At 37.2% G+C, this 16,783-nt stretch overlaps 1 protein-coding gene across 5 annotated transcripts in view; it reads right to left on the bottom strand.

The window, feature by feature from the left end:
• Nucleotides 1–16,783, bottom strand: part of pard3aa (par-3 family cell polarity regulator alpha, a) — a 428,925-nt gene that overhangs the window by 230,502 nt on the left and 181,640 nt on the right. For all 5 annotated transcript variants that reach the window (XM_015338942.2, XM_006642876.3, XM_015338940.2 and 2 more), the window contains exon 5: nucleotides 14,000–14,137. In XM_015338942.2, the coding sequence (XP_015194428.2) occupies nucleotides 14,000–14,137 (138 nt within the window). The remainder of the gene's footprint in view (nucleotides 1–13,999; nucleotides 14,138–16,783) is intronic.

Here is a 16,783-nt window from a genome sequence, read left to right as displayed (position 1 = left end):
TAACTCTAAATTTCACTTAAATAGTCACATACAGCTATAGTTTCATATTGAAATAATTTAAACAGCCACAAAGTTAAATAAAACATTAAATACAATTAGATGTCAGTGATGGTCTTTCTTTAAATGGCAAAAAAAAAGTTTTTCTTCACGTGAAGCTGAAGGATACTGCACTGGAAATTCATGCCTCAGTCTGAGCTGCTATCAAACACCTTTCTCCATGGACATGTAAATAAATGAGTGATTATGGAAATATAAATTGAAAGCGATCTCGGTAGATCTAGGCTGTTCTCGTTTCAATTATACGCTCCAAACAAAACCCGCTGCAGAAGATAATGATGCTTCTTTAAGCCAAGCTGACAGAAATGGGGGTGAGATGGAGTCACCTGCAGCTCCCAGCTGCTCTTCTTCCATTGAGCGCCCCAGCATTTCTCCTCTTTAGCCCTTATTAATGAAAACCAATTAATAGCACGGTGCAAAGACGGGATGTTCCAGGAGAAAGAAAGAGAGCACAGCAAGGAAGCGGTGCTTCCAGCGTTATTGGCTTGTGGCTGCTTCACTTTACAAAGACCCTCTTTTCTGATAGCTGCTCAGAGCTTCCAGTCAGCCAAGTTCATATTCAACATGCGCTCCTTTTATTCCAGTTCATGCAAATTGACTGCTGCTTTCTCTTTGAATAGAATCCCAGCGCAAGGCCCTGCCTTCATTGAAAATGAAATGTTTACTTTCAGCTTGGCAATACTACATTCCTATGGCAACTTAAAAGCATTGCTGTTTAATGAGCCCCTAACAAGTGAGGGAAGCCGGCTATAACAAAGACCCACACCAGTTTTGAAAGGATGCTTTTTAACCTCAAGTGGAAACGCAGGCAATGAAGGAAAAAAAATCTTAATCTTTCAGTGATCTTGCAAAAAGATGCAAGCCCCCCACTTCTACTAACAATACCACAGTCACAATTAAACGCAAACACATTTAAGGTAATTTGACATACAGTGTATGTACAGTGTATGGTCACATTAGTCCTGATACATTTGTGTTCTGGTTCATTAGCATCTGCGTATGTAAGGATATTTTTTATGCCTGAGTGCCTTAATGTACCTAGCTCTTAAAGGCACCATATAAATAGTTTTTTAGGCTTCAGATCATATAAGGAGCTCTTGAGTGGTTAAAATGGGAAGAGGTACCTGTATGCAAAGCCCTGATCTGACTCTGAACTGTGTCACTGTCCAGCTGTGAACACGATCCCCCTAGCAGTGGTGCACACCTGGCAGCAGGCACCAATAAGCTTGCTGTACTAGCAGTGGTAGCTGCACCTGTTCTTTCTCTGATGTGCCAGCTCTTTCATGGGCACTGTGGGCTCACAGTCTGATCTGACAGCGCACGTGCCAGAAGATGCATGTGCTGTTATCCTTGCCTCTCTTGTGCTAGAACACAGGTTGCAGCAGTCACTAAATGACTTCAGGAATGGGGACTCTACACGGGGGGAGAGGAAAAGGAAAAATGAAACAGCATTTGCAGATGTGGTTACCTCTCATCAGCAGGCATTGGCACCCCCAGCCCACAAATCACGGTTGCCCAGTTACAGCATTTTTCAAGCCTAATTCATGTGGCATTTTAGATGACTTGCATTGGATTTGTTATAATGTCTCTAGGGCTCCATGACTCTGAGACACTGGGCATCGTGATCCACTATCCTGAGGCTCCTGGTTCTCTGTTCCTTTCTTCCTGACTACAGGTCTCTTTATTCTCACTGCTCCCTTCTCACTCTCAGCAACTTGAGCTTCAGCTGTAGGGAAAGTCATCCCAGCTCTAACACCAAGAGAGGGGTCTCCACACACACCTGCAGTACCATCTCTTGGTATCACAATATTGTGGGACATTTTTCAGTCTAGATTCCAAGATTTTATCTGTAAATCAAACTATAGATGAGAACGGTTTTGACAAACAGCTAACATTTCTGGACTTCTTTCTCCATTTCTTGAGCCTCTCCTGAGGCTAGGAGCTGTCTACTCTCTAAATGCTCCTATATATACCTTGTATTTATCATTTACCTGCCTAGTCTCAGGTGAAACACTACGGTGTTTCCTAAGAAACCCGATTCTCATGGAGGTGTTATCGCCCCTGTGGACGTCCTCCAAGAACCACTGGGCTGCCAATCTGCAAACCTTTTGATACAATATTAAGAGCGATTTGAAGACATGTTGCTGAGCATGCTATCTCAGCTGGAAGACACATCAGGCTAATAATGGCAAAAGACAAAAGATATATTTGAGAAGAATGAAATACGCAGAGAGGTCTTATAAAACACTTGTCTACATTTATCAAACCACTGACACATCAATATAAAAAATAAGAAATGAGCAGGGCTTTCTTTCTTCAGTTAAAAATATTAATATTACTGCAACTTAACAGAAACTGAGAACATGCTGTACAATTGCACACAAATTCACTCCAAATAAGCCTCTCCTATTGTGTCTAAAGATTCAAAAGCAAAATATACAATACAACTTCTCATACTGTATGTGCGAAGTTTTAAAACTTAAAATGTGGGTGGTGCTCACACTTTTCTGTTTAGCTCGTTGTTGTGTTTTAAGCCAGCAGTAATGAGATGTTAACAGTGGCAGTGACTGGTATTTTTCTATTCTTCTGAGCTAGACCTACACTTTCAATGCCATGACTCATTTTTATGGGTAATGAATTTCTACTTGAGAACTGTAATGATTATATAAGAGTCAATTCTCATGCCACAGAGTATATTAAACAAATTCTATAATTCTTAACTCTTTATGACAATGTATACATAAACTACTTAGGAGACTGCTATTGAAATGTAATAATATAATTACACGTTTTTTCTTTTTAAAATATAGGCTTCTTTATTAACTCTAAAGAACTGTTGTATGCTATCACGGTGATAAGCTGATTATATCTCCTTTAACTGTGCTCTGCTGTTCAATATCTTTCATAGGCACTACATTCAAACAAAGAAAGAACAATATAAACAGAGTGCATAAGCATTCTGTGGTGCACTACAAAAACAGTACCAGCATTAAAAAATCCCTACCTCTGTTAATGAGGTTTACATACAAATGTTCTCTGGATGTACAAATACTATCAGACCTCTTTTGCTACTGTCGATTGATTATTAATGATCCTGGAGCAGCAGAATGAGAGGAACAACTAGTTGCAGACAAAGACAATATAGTGACAGGCGTGCCACTATCTGGGCTGCCAGTTTTCCCTGAGATAGGAGAATAAAATTAAGTCATGCTAAACTGTGAAATTAATGTCTGTGAGCAAGAAAAAAAACTCCTTTTCTCCTGTGTAAATGAGATAAGAAAGGTGACTCATAACTTTCATTGCAGTTATTCAGCTGCAGGAAAGAACATGATGAGGTTACTTTAGTGCTATGAAGGAAGTCTAAGGAAAAGTAACGTTGTGTCTTAAATGATTTGAAAATGTTTTAATTCCATTCTTAATTCTCATCAAGATCAAGGCTGTTTTCATTTTTCTCAAATCCCTCTTCTGAATCCCACAGTCATAAAAAGTAAACAGCTTTTGTTATTGAAAGCTCACACATCACTTATTGCAACTCAGAATGGGGAATGTGTATCGAATTCTTTTAAGTCTCTCGCATAAAAATAAAATAGAGCCAAGCGATTCAATGAATAAGCTGCACTGATAGAAATCTCACTCCTGCTGAAGGACATGCAATCATTTTTATCTGAAGGTTATGTGGGTCAGGTTTTTGTAATATTTCTGTACAGCATATGCATAGCAATTCATTCTATAAAGTAAGCAGACTTTTCATGCATTTCATCAGCATTTATGCATAATTCAGTTTCCTTAACATGACTTTGTATTCAGGCTTTTTATGAAGACTAAAACAAAGCAAACAACAATCAAAAGAATGTATTGAGGCAACGTACAGTTGAGGAAAACTACATTTGATGAAGAAACAGCATGTCTCATACGTCTGTTGCAATTTGGTGAAAACTCATAGCACAAGGAAAAGGTGTGCTGAAGTTGTTAACCTGTCATATCCTTAACAACCTTTCCGTCACAGTTTCAAAAAAAGGGTCAAGTAACCCTCTTTAAAAATATGCCACATCTGCGTCAGGACAGGAAGAGAGGAGGATGGAAGGAAATGAGAAGTAAGAAAGTGAAGGAAGGAAGACAGAAGAAGGTGAGTAGGAAGCTTTACTGAAGACTGGGCTTAGTATCGCTTCCCTGCTCTCTTTCATGCACCTGGACACTTTATATTCTGGGGAAAGCTGAGTAGCATTTAATGGGGATTAATAAAAGCAGAAAGGCCAAAATGGTAAAATTAAAAAAAACAGGCAAAAGCAACAATACTGATGAAGATGCAGCTGCAGACCCTGAAGCCGATTAAACCGTTCTTCTCTCTAACATGCCAGTTTAGCCTTCTCAAAATGAATTACGAAACACAACTCAAAAGTAAACTCATAGGAATATCAATACCATTTTAATTAGCATTTGTACCAACACCCACTCATAAACAAGACTTTACTAAATGTGAAGGGTGGAAAAAACTTTATACAAAAACACATGGAGGATTCCCATTGTCCCTTTGATTGGTGATGCAAGTTTTTACTTTACGTTTTGTGTTCATCTGAAAACATAAGGCACATAGTTTTGCATATATGATTGTTACTATCCACTGGGCATGCTGCTCTTGTGTTAAATGTGAGGGCGCTCTTCATTCCAGAATTAACTAATACTTTAGGCAAGCAGAAAGTGTTCTTGTGGCTCTTGTTCGGTACTTCAGAGCGAAGTTAATGGAGTAGAACAGTTCTACCTCACTGGCTCACTTTCACAAGGGCCCACCGCAGTTTGAACACTGCCATCCATCTGACAGGTGCAGAGGAGGAAATTTTGCATAAAAAAACAAGTCACTGAGAGGCATCATCTACCTCCTGAATAGATACGAATTCATCTCGCGTTTTATCTTCAAGGTCAATAAAAGGCAGAAAAGGCATTTAAGGCATTTTAAACTCTTCTGCCTGCACCTATACATTCGAATGTCAGAGTAACAGAGGTTATTGTAATAATCTCCAGGGTCTTCGACAGTTGTTTCTGAATTTACAGCAATTGGTTCTGAATGCATGATGTATCAATAAAACCAAAGGTTTGATTTTTTTCACTCAAGTAAGTTATTTGGAAGCCAAATACTATTAAAAACCCTTTTCGATGCAATAGGCAACAATGACTTATTCTTTTAAAGCAAAATAGCAAAAATAAATACAAATCTTAACATTTTTTAAAAAAAAATCTGAGATTATTAATTAAGCTTTGAAATCTCACTTGTATTTCAACTTTCATTGTTTTTTTTTTCCTTCACAGCAGGCCGTGATCCCCAGTGAGCTGACATTTACACTGTGAATAATCAGAGAGAGGAGAAAGGAGGAATAAAAAACCTTCCTCGGTAACCAGGGAGAAGGGTGGACCACTGAGAATGAGACTCATTCCACCCATATACTGAATACACAGCAACACCTACTGGCAAGGTGTACGGTGGGTAACTCATAATGCTTTTTCAGGGAAAGATGATAATAAATCACTCTAGGTTTTATCCCAATGCAGATATAAAATCCTCCATTTGTGTGCTTTTCTGGTATTGAAGGAGTAATTTTAAAAGAACAAGAGCTACTCAAAACAGAAGACATGAACAATGATGAATGTATAATGAACTCCTGCTTGCTTCCATGTTAATCAACCTGTCCTTCCACACATTGTTTCTTTTTTATAACACTGGGTTGCTGGTGATTGCTGTACAGTATGTTCATGAGAAGGAGGGCAAACATTCAAATGTATAAGTTCAAAACCTAGTAAAATAGTAAAACTATTTAATTTCAACCTTTCTAAAAATGAAAATGAGATAGATATACTGAAAGATCTGTCGAGGAATAGAGTCAGACAAACAGATCGGTAGGTGAAAATGAAAGCTCATTAAAGTGAGCTCTCTGAATTAAAGCAAAAACACATTTGCTTATCAGAAAAAAATTACCTACACAAGTAGGAATTTCAGCAGCGTCAGAAAAACTGAGCTCAACTAAAGCAGGGATGACGGTTCTCCTTCTGCTATGTTTTGGATTGTACCTGTGCACAAAATTCACGTTAGCACAAAACGAAGGAGAAGTGGTTGGCTGTAGAATCTTCTTCAGTTTTCCCCATTTCTCAATCAAACCTAATGGCAGCTTCACAGCCAAAATATTTTTCCCCTTTCTTTTGTCTCTTCAGAATTTACCTCTACTTGGTCCTCTGATGCAGCTCTACTCAAACCTTTCAACACAAAATGACTTCAGAGAATAACGTAGCAGTTCAGAAATCTTTCACAATCTTTTTACAAAACTCCGATTCATATGCTCTTAAGGTGCGATTTCCCTTCATGAAGCCATCACAATTTAAATCCTAAAGTAGTATCACCACCTTGACGTGAGGACGTTTAAAAAGGTTGCCTAACAACCAATGACACTGCAGAATGTCAGTATCACACTGTTAGGTAACATTTTATTTTTACACAAAAGCAACTACTTTTAAAATAAGAAATAGCATGATTCAAATTAAACCAGTAAAAGTCATGCCAAAATATAATTTTGAGAAAACATGCAATTGATAATTATCAGCAGAATCACTATCTTCTCGACCTCTTCATAAAAAAAAGTTTTCTAGCAACTTATTTTTTTATGATTTCCCTTCTGTCTTCCTTCTGCTGTGAAACCTTGCTGTTCTGACAGCACAGTAATGCTTTTCTTTGTTTCTAGAGCTGCCAGATATCAAATTCTACACTGACTTTGTAATTTCCGTTGCGATCACTTGGAAGTGTACATATACATATACACACACTCTCCATTCAATACATACAGAGATCAAAGGAAACATAACTGCAATAAATTCACAAAATACTTTTTTCCCAGCAGGTTTAGTGACTTTTTAATAGACAGAAATTCATTACACTGCCTAACATTTATCAACAGTGTTGATCAACAGGGAGTCCACAGTGAGAGTCACAGGTTAGCAGTGTGTGTGGGCGCTGTTGAAAATAATACAAGCTGTACCTCCATGATGCATGTTTTGCACCAGGTTGCAGATGCTGTCTTGTGGGATTCTGTGACCTTAGACCTCCTCATCAATCTTGGTGATCTCTGATGACTCTTGGTCTTCCAGATGGTGGCCTAATATCAATGAACTATGCTGGGCTGTCTTACCATCCTCAATATCTTACCAGCTTCAAAACTGCCAGCTTGTGAACTGTGAACACCCCTCTCTGACAAGGAGCAACAATGAGCTGACATAGTCCATCCTCCAACATTGCACATTGGTTCCTTTATGTTTTTTTTGTTGCACAGATTTCCACCAGGTGTTTCATTATATTAACCGACTTCATTACTTGCGCCCGACCAACACTCAATAATGAAGTGATTTAGTGCTAATGCATCAAATCTCTTGAGTGTATATAAATGATCAATTAATCAAAACGACACAGAAAACATTATCAATATCTTAAAGCTATACAATAGATACATTATGTGTATATGTACATTATTCTTATAAAAAAAGAGACCCAAAAACAGAGTATCAAGTTTCTTTTTTGATGCCCAGTACACACGCATAGTATAAAAAGACATGAAACGAGTGTCATGTGTTTTGGGGTAAAGTACAGTGAAAAGGTTGTGGTAGAAGCCACTTCTGTATCACCTGTACGTTTCAAACACGGTTTCAATGGCAAAGATTCAAGAAACTGCTTGTCTTTTTGCAAATGGGAAAGGACAGGAACCGCATTACACTGATTGAACACTGAAGATGTCAAAATAAGCAACTTGCTGGAAACATCCTTTGTAGAGTAAAAGACAGCCACAACATTAAATGAAGTGGTTTACCAACAAGCTTAGGACCCACGTTAACAAGCAGCAGGCAAAAATGGTGACCCCCCATTGTAAACCTCTAAGCGGTGTCCTTCCGTCACCATGGAGAAGCCACTGACACGCCACTGTTGTCACAGAGGAACCATATTTACCTGTTTATAAGAGCTGTCGCGGGCAACACTGCATTTACATCCTGCTCCAGAAAGCCCTCCTCTGAGTCAAGCTATCCTGGAGTGGAGGAGGGAAGACTCTGGTAATACATCTGAGTCAATATCGTTCTACAGCTGTTCTGTTGTTTTGCATTTATAATTTGTGCTTGCACCCTAATAGGTTATCTACATTTTAATTGCCGATTATCTTTAATTTGCATTTATGGATCTTTAAGTTTGCTTTACCCAAAGCTCTGCAAATGTACATGCACGGTATTTTAACTGCCTTGAACAAAAAAAGTTAGCTAAATGATGAAATGATGATAATGATGATAATTGCTCGTATTAATATAGTGTTCAATTAGAAGCATTACTTCACATTGTTTAATGACATGTTTCTTAATGGAACAATGAGCCAGTATTTTTAAGTTGAACACATTTTCATTTCACTCACTCTATGACAAAATTGAAAACTAAATAACAAAAACTGGTGGTAAATTATTTTAAAAAATAGCGTACACTACACATTTGGGTAACACAAAAACTGCCATCAAGCTTTTTTACAAGATGTGGCAGGTAAAATTCAGGGCTGCTTTACAGTTTTAAGCTGGTGGGCCCTCTTGAAATAGGGCCTGTCTGGTGAAAAGGTACAGAATCTATAGCCCTAAGATACCAGCATATGACATTGATTAACAGTTTCTCTGCATCTCAAAAGCCCTTAGTCTGTACACAGGAACCCATTAGCATTCATCAGGCAAACAGCAGGTCAGCTTTTACAACAGCTGTTTATTTTAAAAAAATAACTCATAAGTGAGTTGCGTTTATGGGTCAATAAATAGTTCCTCCACAAACATGTTGTTTTATGTAAATAAGCACCAGAACTACCACTCTTCTCGGTCCCTCATGAGAATTGCAGATTGCAAATACAGTACATGTTCTAAGGATATCCCAAGTCCACATACATACTATCTTACTCCCGTTCTTTATCCAGTATCTACAAACATAATATTTAGACTTTTTCTCGTCACTGTTTAGTTCTATTACAACCAACGGGCTACTTTCTTGAGCTGATGAAGGGTCTTGGTTGTTTTTATAGGCCACAGTTGTCCAAATACTTGGCAGGGAATATTAACTCTTTAATGAAGAAAGTAGTGCTTATTTAATTTTGTATAAAATGGTAAACAAAAGAAAATGACACCATAACAATCCACTTCATAAAACTGGAAATCTCTCAAGTGGCTCAATCAATGGGATTTCTTCCAAGCTGAGCTCTGTAAGTCTCTCTGAGTCTTGCACCTGGCACATCACTATACAAGAGTGACCAATTGGCACAGGACCGCTAGTGGTAGGGTTGGCCTATTGATGGCCTGGGTGCTCACTTCCGAGAGATGAGATGCAAGGAAACATGTCCCAGTTTCAAACTGGATGGATGTGAAATGAAAAACACCATTTGTTTTAAACAAACACGAACTGCATTTTTTTACTCCTTTATTTTACTAGTTAAGTCAAGTGAAGTCAAAATCTCATTTACAATTCTTATGGCAACAGCCTAGCAATATTTAAAAGTGCTACTTTGCCACATAAATATTTTTTAAAGAACTTAAATATTTTACTGCAGCATAAATACCGGTTTGTATATTTACTCCTGTGTATTGTTCCTATGTTAATATACACTTTGTGTAGATAAAATATAGTTTGGTTGCATGTTTATATGATAACACAGTGTATAACAGGATTCCTTCGATGTTACCATAGTAGTTCATGATAACGACTGAGTGTGGACTATAAAGGATCCACTGAAATGAAATGCTAGCTTTGGCTCTTTAAAATGGTACATTTGTTCGCAGTAAATTAATGACCAGGAAAAACACCACTGCAGTTAATTTTATCATGGCTTATCAGGAGCCTTCACTCCTACACTCATTCCAACATTCCTATCAATCCCTTCTTACTTTACACTGCTTCTGAGAATCGGCTTTAAATCATACCAGAATCTGACCTTTCAGCTGGCTCCTCAGACTCCTACAGTCTGGTGCCTCAGCTCTATTGATTCCCAGCCCGATGCGCGCACACACTACCCATTACACCCATCAAAAGGTCGGACACAATTCAAGTCAGTTTAGCAGAACCTTGCTCGCCATATGAAGTTTTTTTTTCAAACATCCAGACACAAACTTGCATCAGTGAACACTAAGCTGTTTAACACTTGAAGGGATATTAGTAATAAACTATTTGCTGAGGATTTGGGCCCATATGCTGTGAGTTAGGAATCCAGAGCCCTTTCCACTACTCCATTAATGCTCTAGATGTTAGTATCGAAAGTCAGACTGTTAATATTGTGCTAATACAACAATAAACAACTACTTTCTAGTTAACCTTTCCCTTCCTCGATACAGATCACTTCAGGTGAGATAGTTTAATTAACTTTATGGTTGTTTTCTTAGGCTCTGATACCCTCTAAATACCTAGTGCTTTCATGAGTAATGTTGCAACTTTAAAAAAAAGCCTAGAAAAAAAACAAGCATTAGGTGCTGTAGAGGACTTAGAAGTACACAGATCTAAAAAAAAACTTGTCATGGAAAAATTTGTATTACTTGAAGAGCTAAACTTAAGATTTCAACAGTTAATACTGAAGAGATACTGCAGCATATGTTCATTTTATAGTAGTTAGACAGATAATGAGGCTTACAATAAAATGAAATGGATAATTTCTCGAACTAAAAGTTTTATTCCTCCAGAGCTGTAGCTAGTAAATCTAAAAGAGAGCAACCACAGATTTATGATTGTTAACTTTATATGACTTATACAGTATGATTGTTATAATTTATACTAATTTGACATTATTCTGCTTAAAACCTATTTTGTAGGTAAAGAAGATTTCCTTGATATTGGTGATACTGTGAAGAACAATATGATGATCATTACAGAATGATTTTACTTTCCTTCACAAAAGTGAAGGATTTGAACCCTCATGAAAGACAGAACTCAATGCCAGTAGAAGTGTACTACATTTGTCAATGAAATAAAGTGATAAACATTTAACTAGTTTTCATTCTTTTTTATGGCTGCTGGGCAACACTGGTGTTAGCAAAACGTATTGCAAGAAAGGAATGTTTTAGTTCATAAGCAATAACTGCAGCTTATTATAATACATATGCAGCACTAAAATGATTAAGACAGAAAACTAACAGCAGCAAAGCCATTATTGGCTGTAATTAATTTAAATTGATTGACAAGAATGCATGTTATGGAAAGCTTATGGATAATGACAAACAATTGAACAAAAGCCACTATATGTAGTTCAATTGGATGTTTGGGATAAATCTCTACACTGAAAAAAAATAAATCGCTGAAATGAAACAAAAGGTAGTAAAGTCCAAACGACGACAAACAAAAACAGGATTTCTGGCCACATTCTGAATCATCTTATAAATATACCTTGGTACATGTCCTCTAAGCTGGATTCTCTCAGGCTTTTTTTCTCTGCCCTGCTAAACGATTCTAAATCTCTAATTAATTATCCCACAGATATGAAACCAGCAAGAGGTGGGCTCCCTCACAGGTACGTGCTTACTCTATTAAAACAGAAACCATTAAAACGGCGCATCCTCTTACAATCCTACACCAAGATGCAATGCATTGCAATTTAGTGCTGACAGGTGAATATTCGACTACCAAAACGTCTGAATACAAAAAAGGAAGACAATATGTTCAATTACCTTTACATTCAGTTGCAGAACACAGTTTGTACAGAGGGGTGTAGGCTCCACAAAGAAGAAAAAAATATTTCATTCTACTGCTTTGCAGGAAATTGATCAAACAAATTGAGAAACTACATAAAATAATGTCTAGAAAAAACCTTAATCAATGAGGATTGTTTTGAGGGATTTAATGTGATGATTCTGTAAAATTCTTTAACTCAAACGCATTAAATGACAAAACTTCACTTCTCTTTCATTCATCTTTAAAATGGCAAAATTAATATCGGCTTGACAATACTCTAAATACAATATTAAATTAAAATGTTGGCATTAAAGGTACTTATTTCTTCATTTATAATACACATTTTGTGCACTACTCGGGTTCAGTTCCCTTTCTGAAAGCAAAAGTGATGATATTTAATCTGGTTGACAAAGCAACCAATTGTCAGACTGAAAAATACTTCCGCTTAACAGAAATTTTGGGTCAGAGTGGTTGTGTCATAAATTGCGTCTGCTGGAATATAGAAGCTTCTGAGTTAATGTAGTGTGAACTCAGCAGGCATAGCAACACCTGTCTCGGAATTTCCATGTCATTCCACATCAAGACTTTCAACAGGAAGCCCAACTCCAGTCGATGTCGCTGCTGGGCTTGGCTGAATTTGCCAAGTGTAAAGAACCTCAGAATAAAACTCAGAAACCCTGAAAATTAAACTGCTCAGCACGCCAGCCTTATCAAGCCTCCTTGTCTCTGACAGCACAGCTCAGGTCAACTACTGTGGTAATGGTTTCAACTTAAAATGTATTACTCTGTCAGGTCTGTGGTGTCTTGACTGACTGCTTTGCTGGATGAGCTCTTTGGCTGGCTTGGGTGGAAAGGCATATTGGCTTTTCAATGCAAAATAGTTCTTTTAACCATGATGCATGACTCAGCATGGAGTTGGGAGTGTTTTTTTATCTTTCTCAACAGGGAGGGAAAAAAAGTTTTTTTGCCAAGAACACCCACAAACCTGCAAAATTATCATTCAGGATTTTCAAAGGAAATATCTGACAAACAAATGTGCTTTTGCAAACCCAACTGTGTGGCAAATGCAGACAGCAGCCTCCCTCCAGTTTGAAGAACAAGGCCCTGTAACCTGCCATGGCAGCATGAGCCAAGGCAATGCAGGGTGACAACCTGCAAATCCAAGCAGACTAAAAGCCTGCTATGATGTTTAGTTATTGCTTCATGTAGGTTAACCAACAATCTAATTCTTTCGAGCACTGTGAAGCATTTGCTTTGTATTTTAAATGGGAACCACAACACCATCCAATGTGTTCTCAGCAGAAAAATATAGCCAAGGGTTTTCATATTATTCTTTCTTTTTACAATGAATGACTTACAGAAGACTCTATAGACTTATGAAGTGTCATGCGGTTGCCATAAGGAAGGTGCTGATCATCTGTCTCACTATAAATGAAGGTGTAAACACCATGATAGACAAAACAATTCTCTCAGAACCAATACTTAGTATAAAAGATATTAGTTGCACCTGGGGGTTTGGAGAGGTGACTCATCAACTTTTGGGCAATGTTATTAAACACAAAATGCAATTTCTTTCCGTTTTAAAAGTTGAGTATCTTTTTGCAACAGCATTCTGGTAGCCCAGAGTAACTATGCACCTCTTATAATCTCTCAGATGTCATCAAAATCTGATCAAAAAGAACAGAAAAATTATGCAGGATCTAACTTCTTGTCTAAAGGAATAACAGGGATAATATGAATTAAAATAAACCACTTTATGTGCACTAATAAGGAGAAACTGAACATTACCCTTCTCCGAATGCTTTTGACCGGTGATAAAATAAAGCAGAACACCAACATGGTCAAACAGAGCAGGAGCTGGACTGACGCACCTCAAGCCTGACATTTACAGTCCTGCTCCCAGCCAGGTCCAAAAGAAGCACAATACCTCCTTCTCATCTTACATCCATATCACTGTTATCTCAGGTTACTATTGCCTCAAGAAAGCCTTGCCATTGGAGTTTCAGTGTCTTACAAAATGCAGTGTCTTTCTTTCAGGCACAGCTCATGACAACAATAAATAGAGTAACTGAGAAACCGTAGGGAAGCAAATGCTCCAAAATAAAAGTGCAGAAATAAACTCCCCAAACATTAGGGAGCACAAGGAACAACAGGTCTAAAGTGTTTTCTCTCAAGATGACTTGACCTGAATATGAAAAGGTAATCATGAAACTTCCCCCTGATGGTCTGCAGACAATACTGTACCTGTTCCTGTCGCTCGAGCCATCGGTCCACCATGGGATGATTGGCACTTAAAGAAGAGCGGGCATTCTCCCTCTGAAACTGTCCCGTCCAGTTCCCTGTATCTCGAGGAAGACTCCGATACGTGTCCACACCTTTACTCTAAAAGACAAAACATGTTGAAAGTTACGCTTAAATTGTTGAACGCTTTTCTTCCCATAGAAGGCACAGTGAGACACTTCAAAACATCTAAGATCAGATCAAAGGCCTGACATTCACTAAACAGACCCCTCAAAAACATCAACGGCTACTCCAGGAAAATGGAGTGGACATCCAGAATGTTCCAGTTCAGCTTACTTTGCACAATTACATTTATCACATGTGTAAATAAACAGCTACAGCCTGTGGAAAAGACGAGTTAAAAGGCAACGATACAAGGACACGTTACACTTCAGATATGAGATGGAAAAATAAGCTGAAATCGAGCACATGCTTTGACCACATTCACATGTATGCCTTATCAATTTATCTAAAAAGTAATGGTAAAATCAGTTACTCATGGCATAATCCTCCATCGGAAATGCTTAAGGCAACACATACTGTACTGTAAAGTGATATTTATTCACTTCAAGAGAAGCCATGTGGATTAGATTCTGAGAAGGTGCCCAGCATGCATGGGATATTTATTGCCTTCCCCATTGTAAGACAATCCACACAGTTTTTAATGTACACCAATGCAATGTTCCATATCGAAGGTCAGACGTTTCCAGGGGAAAGAGAGGAGACAGGGTAATAAAGCTTGGGAGACTTATTAAGCATTCCATGATGACCATAATATTTACAAAGGCAGTTTGGATTAAAAAAAAACAATAAAATACACCTTAAGGTTTTATGATGTACAATGGGTCAGGAAGACCAGAGACCAGAGAAACTATTATTATTTGGGAATATATTTATGTTTTGTGTTCCTGTAATTTTCAGGACAAAAATAAAAAAATTCCATATAAGTCCTGGCAGGAGAGCTGTGCAACCGACTGCCAAGACTACAGCTTTACAGTTGCAACTTCTGATTATAACATACATATGCAAATGCCAACCAGAGGAACATTTTATGGAATAAAAATGTAATTACATGCAGGGTGGCAATGCATTTAACACTGAATACAGAGTAACAAGTAATTCTAAAGATTTGGAAGACCACTTTTTTTCTAACTACGACGGAGACACATGGATATCACTCTGAACTGTGAACAGTTAAGGAATGTGCTGTACAGTAGGTTCCGCATAATTTTCAAATTGCAGGTAGCAGGCATTCAGGATTGACAATTGGCAATTACAAAATTTGATATTTGATGATCAAAATGCATTTTGAAGAAGTCGATATGGCACATTCTAACCCTGTTATGTGTCAGGAATAACTCAATAATCATTAAAAAATATGCTGATGAGCAGAGAGCTTCATTTGTTGTTGTTTTTTAACAAGACCACTTTAAAGGAAACTGAAGTCTGGACGTCTAGTTTTTTGCAGCTCAATTAATTTCATTTGAGCAATTCAAGTTGAGTCCTATAAACCAAAGATTGTCTTTTAAAACACTAAATGTCTTATTGAACACATTTATGTTAACTCCAGCCATATTAGACATATGGGTGTTAGTTTTTCAATTCAGTCAAGTAAAAGCACAGGCCCTTTTCATCCATGACAATCGATCAACATTTCCAATATACCAAGGCACAAAGAAAATGGGACACTAAGATTTACATCAATAGATTTTTGTGTATAATAGCAGTTCTATGATAAATAATGAGCATTTAGCTCTGTTGATAAACACTGTCCTATGGGGTAAAAAATACAACCTCAACAGCCTGTGATCTAAAAAAAATGCCAGGTGTTTACTGTTTGGTATTTGAGCTGTGTAAAAAAATCCAAAAACAAGTGATTAATATCCATCCAAAAAGATATGATTTATTGATGAATTATTTTAATAACAATTAAACACTCAACGACTCCATTCTTCTTTAACACATCAAAAGTGATGTGGTAAAAAGAAAGAAATGTTAAGATGGAGAAAAATATATTTGTATATTTGTACAGAGAAAGGGTAGATGTTTAAACTGTATATATTAAAATTGTTTATGGTATAAAGTTCCCTCAACAAATTTTCACACATTGTCAAAGGTGAAAGAAAGTTTTAGTACAGTACATGTTTCACAAAAAAAAAACAGCACAGTCAAAAGTATCTACTAAAGGGTATTCTTCTTAAACAGTAAAAACAGTGCATAAATATTTTAAACTAGTGTACTACAGACTGAAGCCAAGGGAATTATTTTGATTGCATTCAGATTGAAAATGCTAATTAAAGCTTATAACTCATTTAGAAATAAACAAAAAAGGCATGTTGCTACTTTTACCATTTTTAAGATTTCCAAATCTGAACTCCTGCAACACATAAAAATGAATCCAACAACTCAACATGTCCCTGTGTTGCATTTAAGTTTGACATTTGACTAACTTTAAAAAACAGCAATAAAGATTTAAAAAATACATTTCTTTTCACCTTTTTTTGGAACGGAAAGCATTCAATAAGATTATGGGGGCAGTGACAACTAAAGTGGTTTCAAATAGGATTACCATGGAATAGTTTGAAATGCAATAATCATGCAGAAGGCAGCAATGTCATATTTTAAGAGCTCCATTTTTCTCTTTCCTCCATTTCATTTGGAATATTACTGGTTTCCAAGCACAGAGGCCTTGTCATCGATATTAGAGGGCAGCCATTTTGATAAGTTAATTGGACCCTTTTTCATTTG

Source organism: Lepisosteus oculatus, chromosome 6 (assembly GCF_040954835.1).
Source record: "Lepisosteus oculatus isolate fLepOcu1 chromosome 6, fLepOcu1.hap2, whole genome shotgun sequence".
Taxonomy (NCBI): domain Eukaryota; kingdom Metazoa; phylum Chordata; class Actinopteri; order Semionotiformes; family Lepisosteidae; genus Lepisosteus; species Lepisosteus oculatus.
Note: the sequence above shows the minus strand (reverse complement) of the source record. Positions and strands in the feature narration are given on the sequence as shown.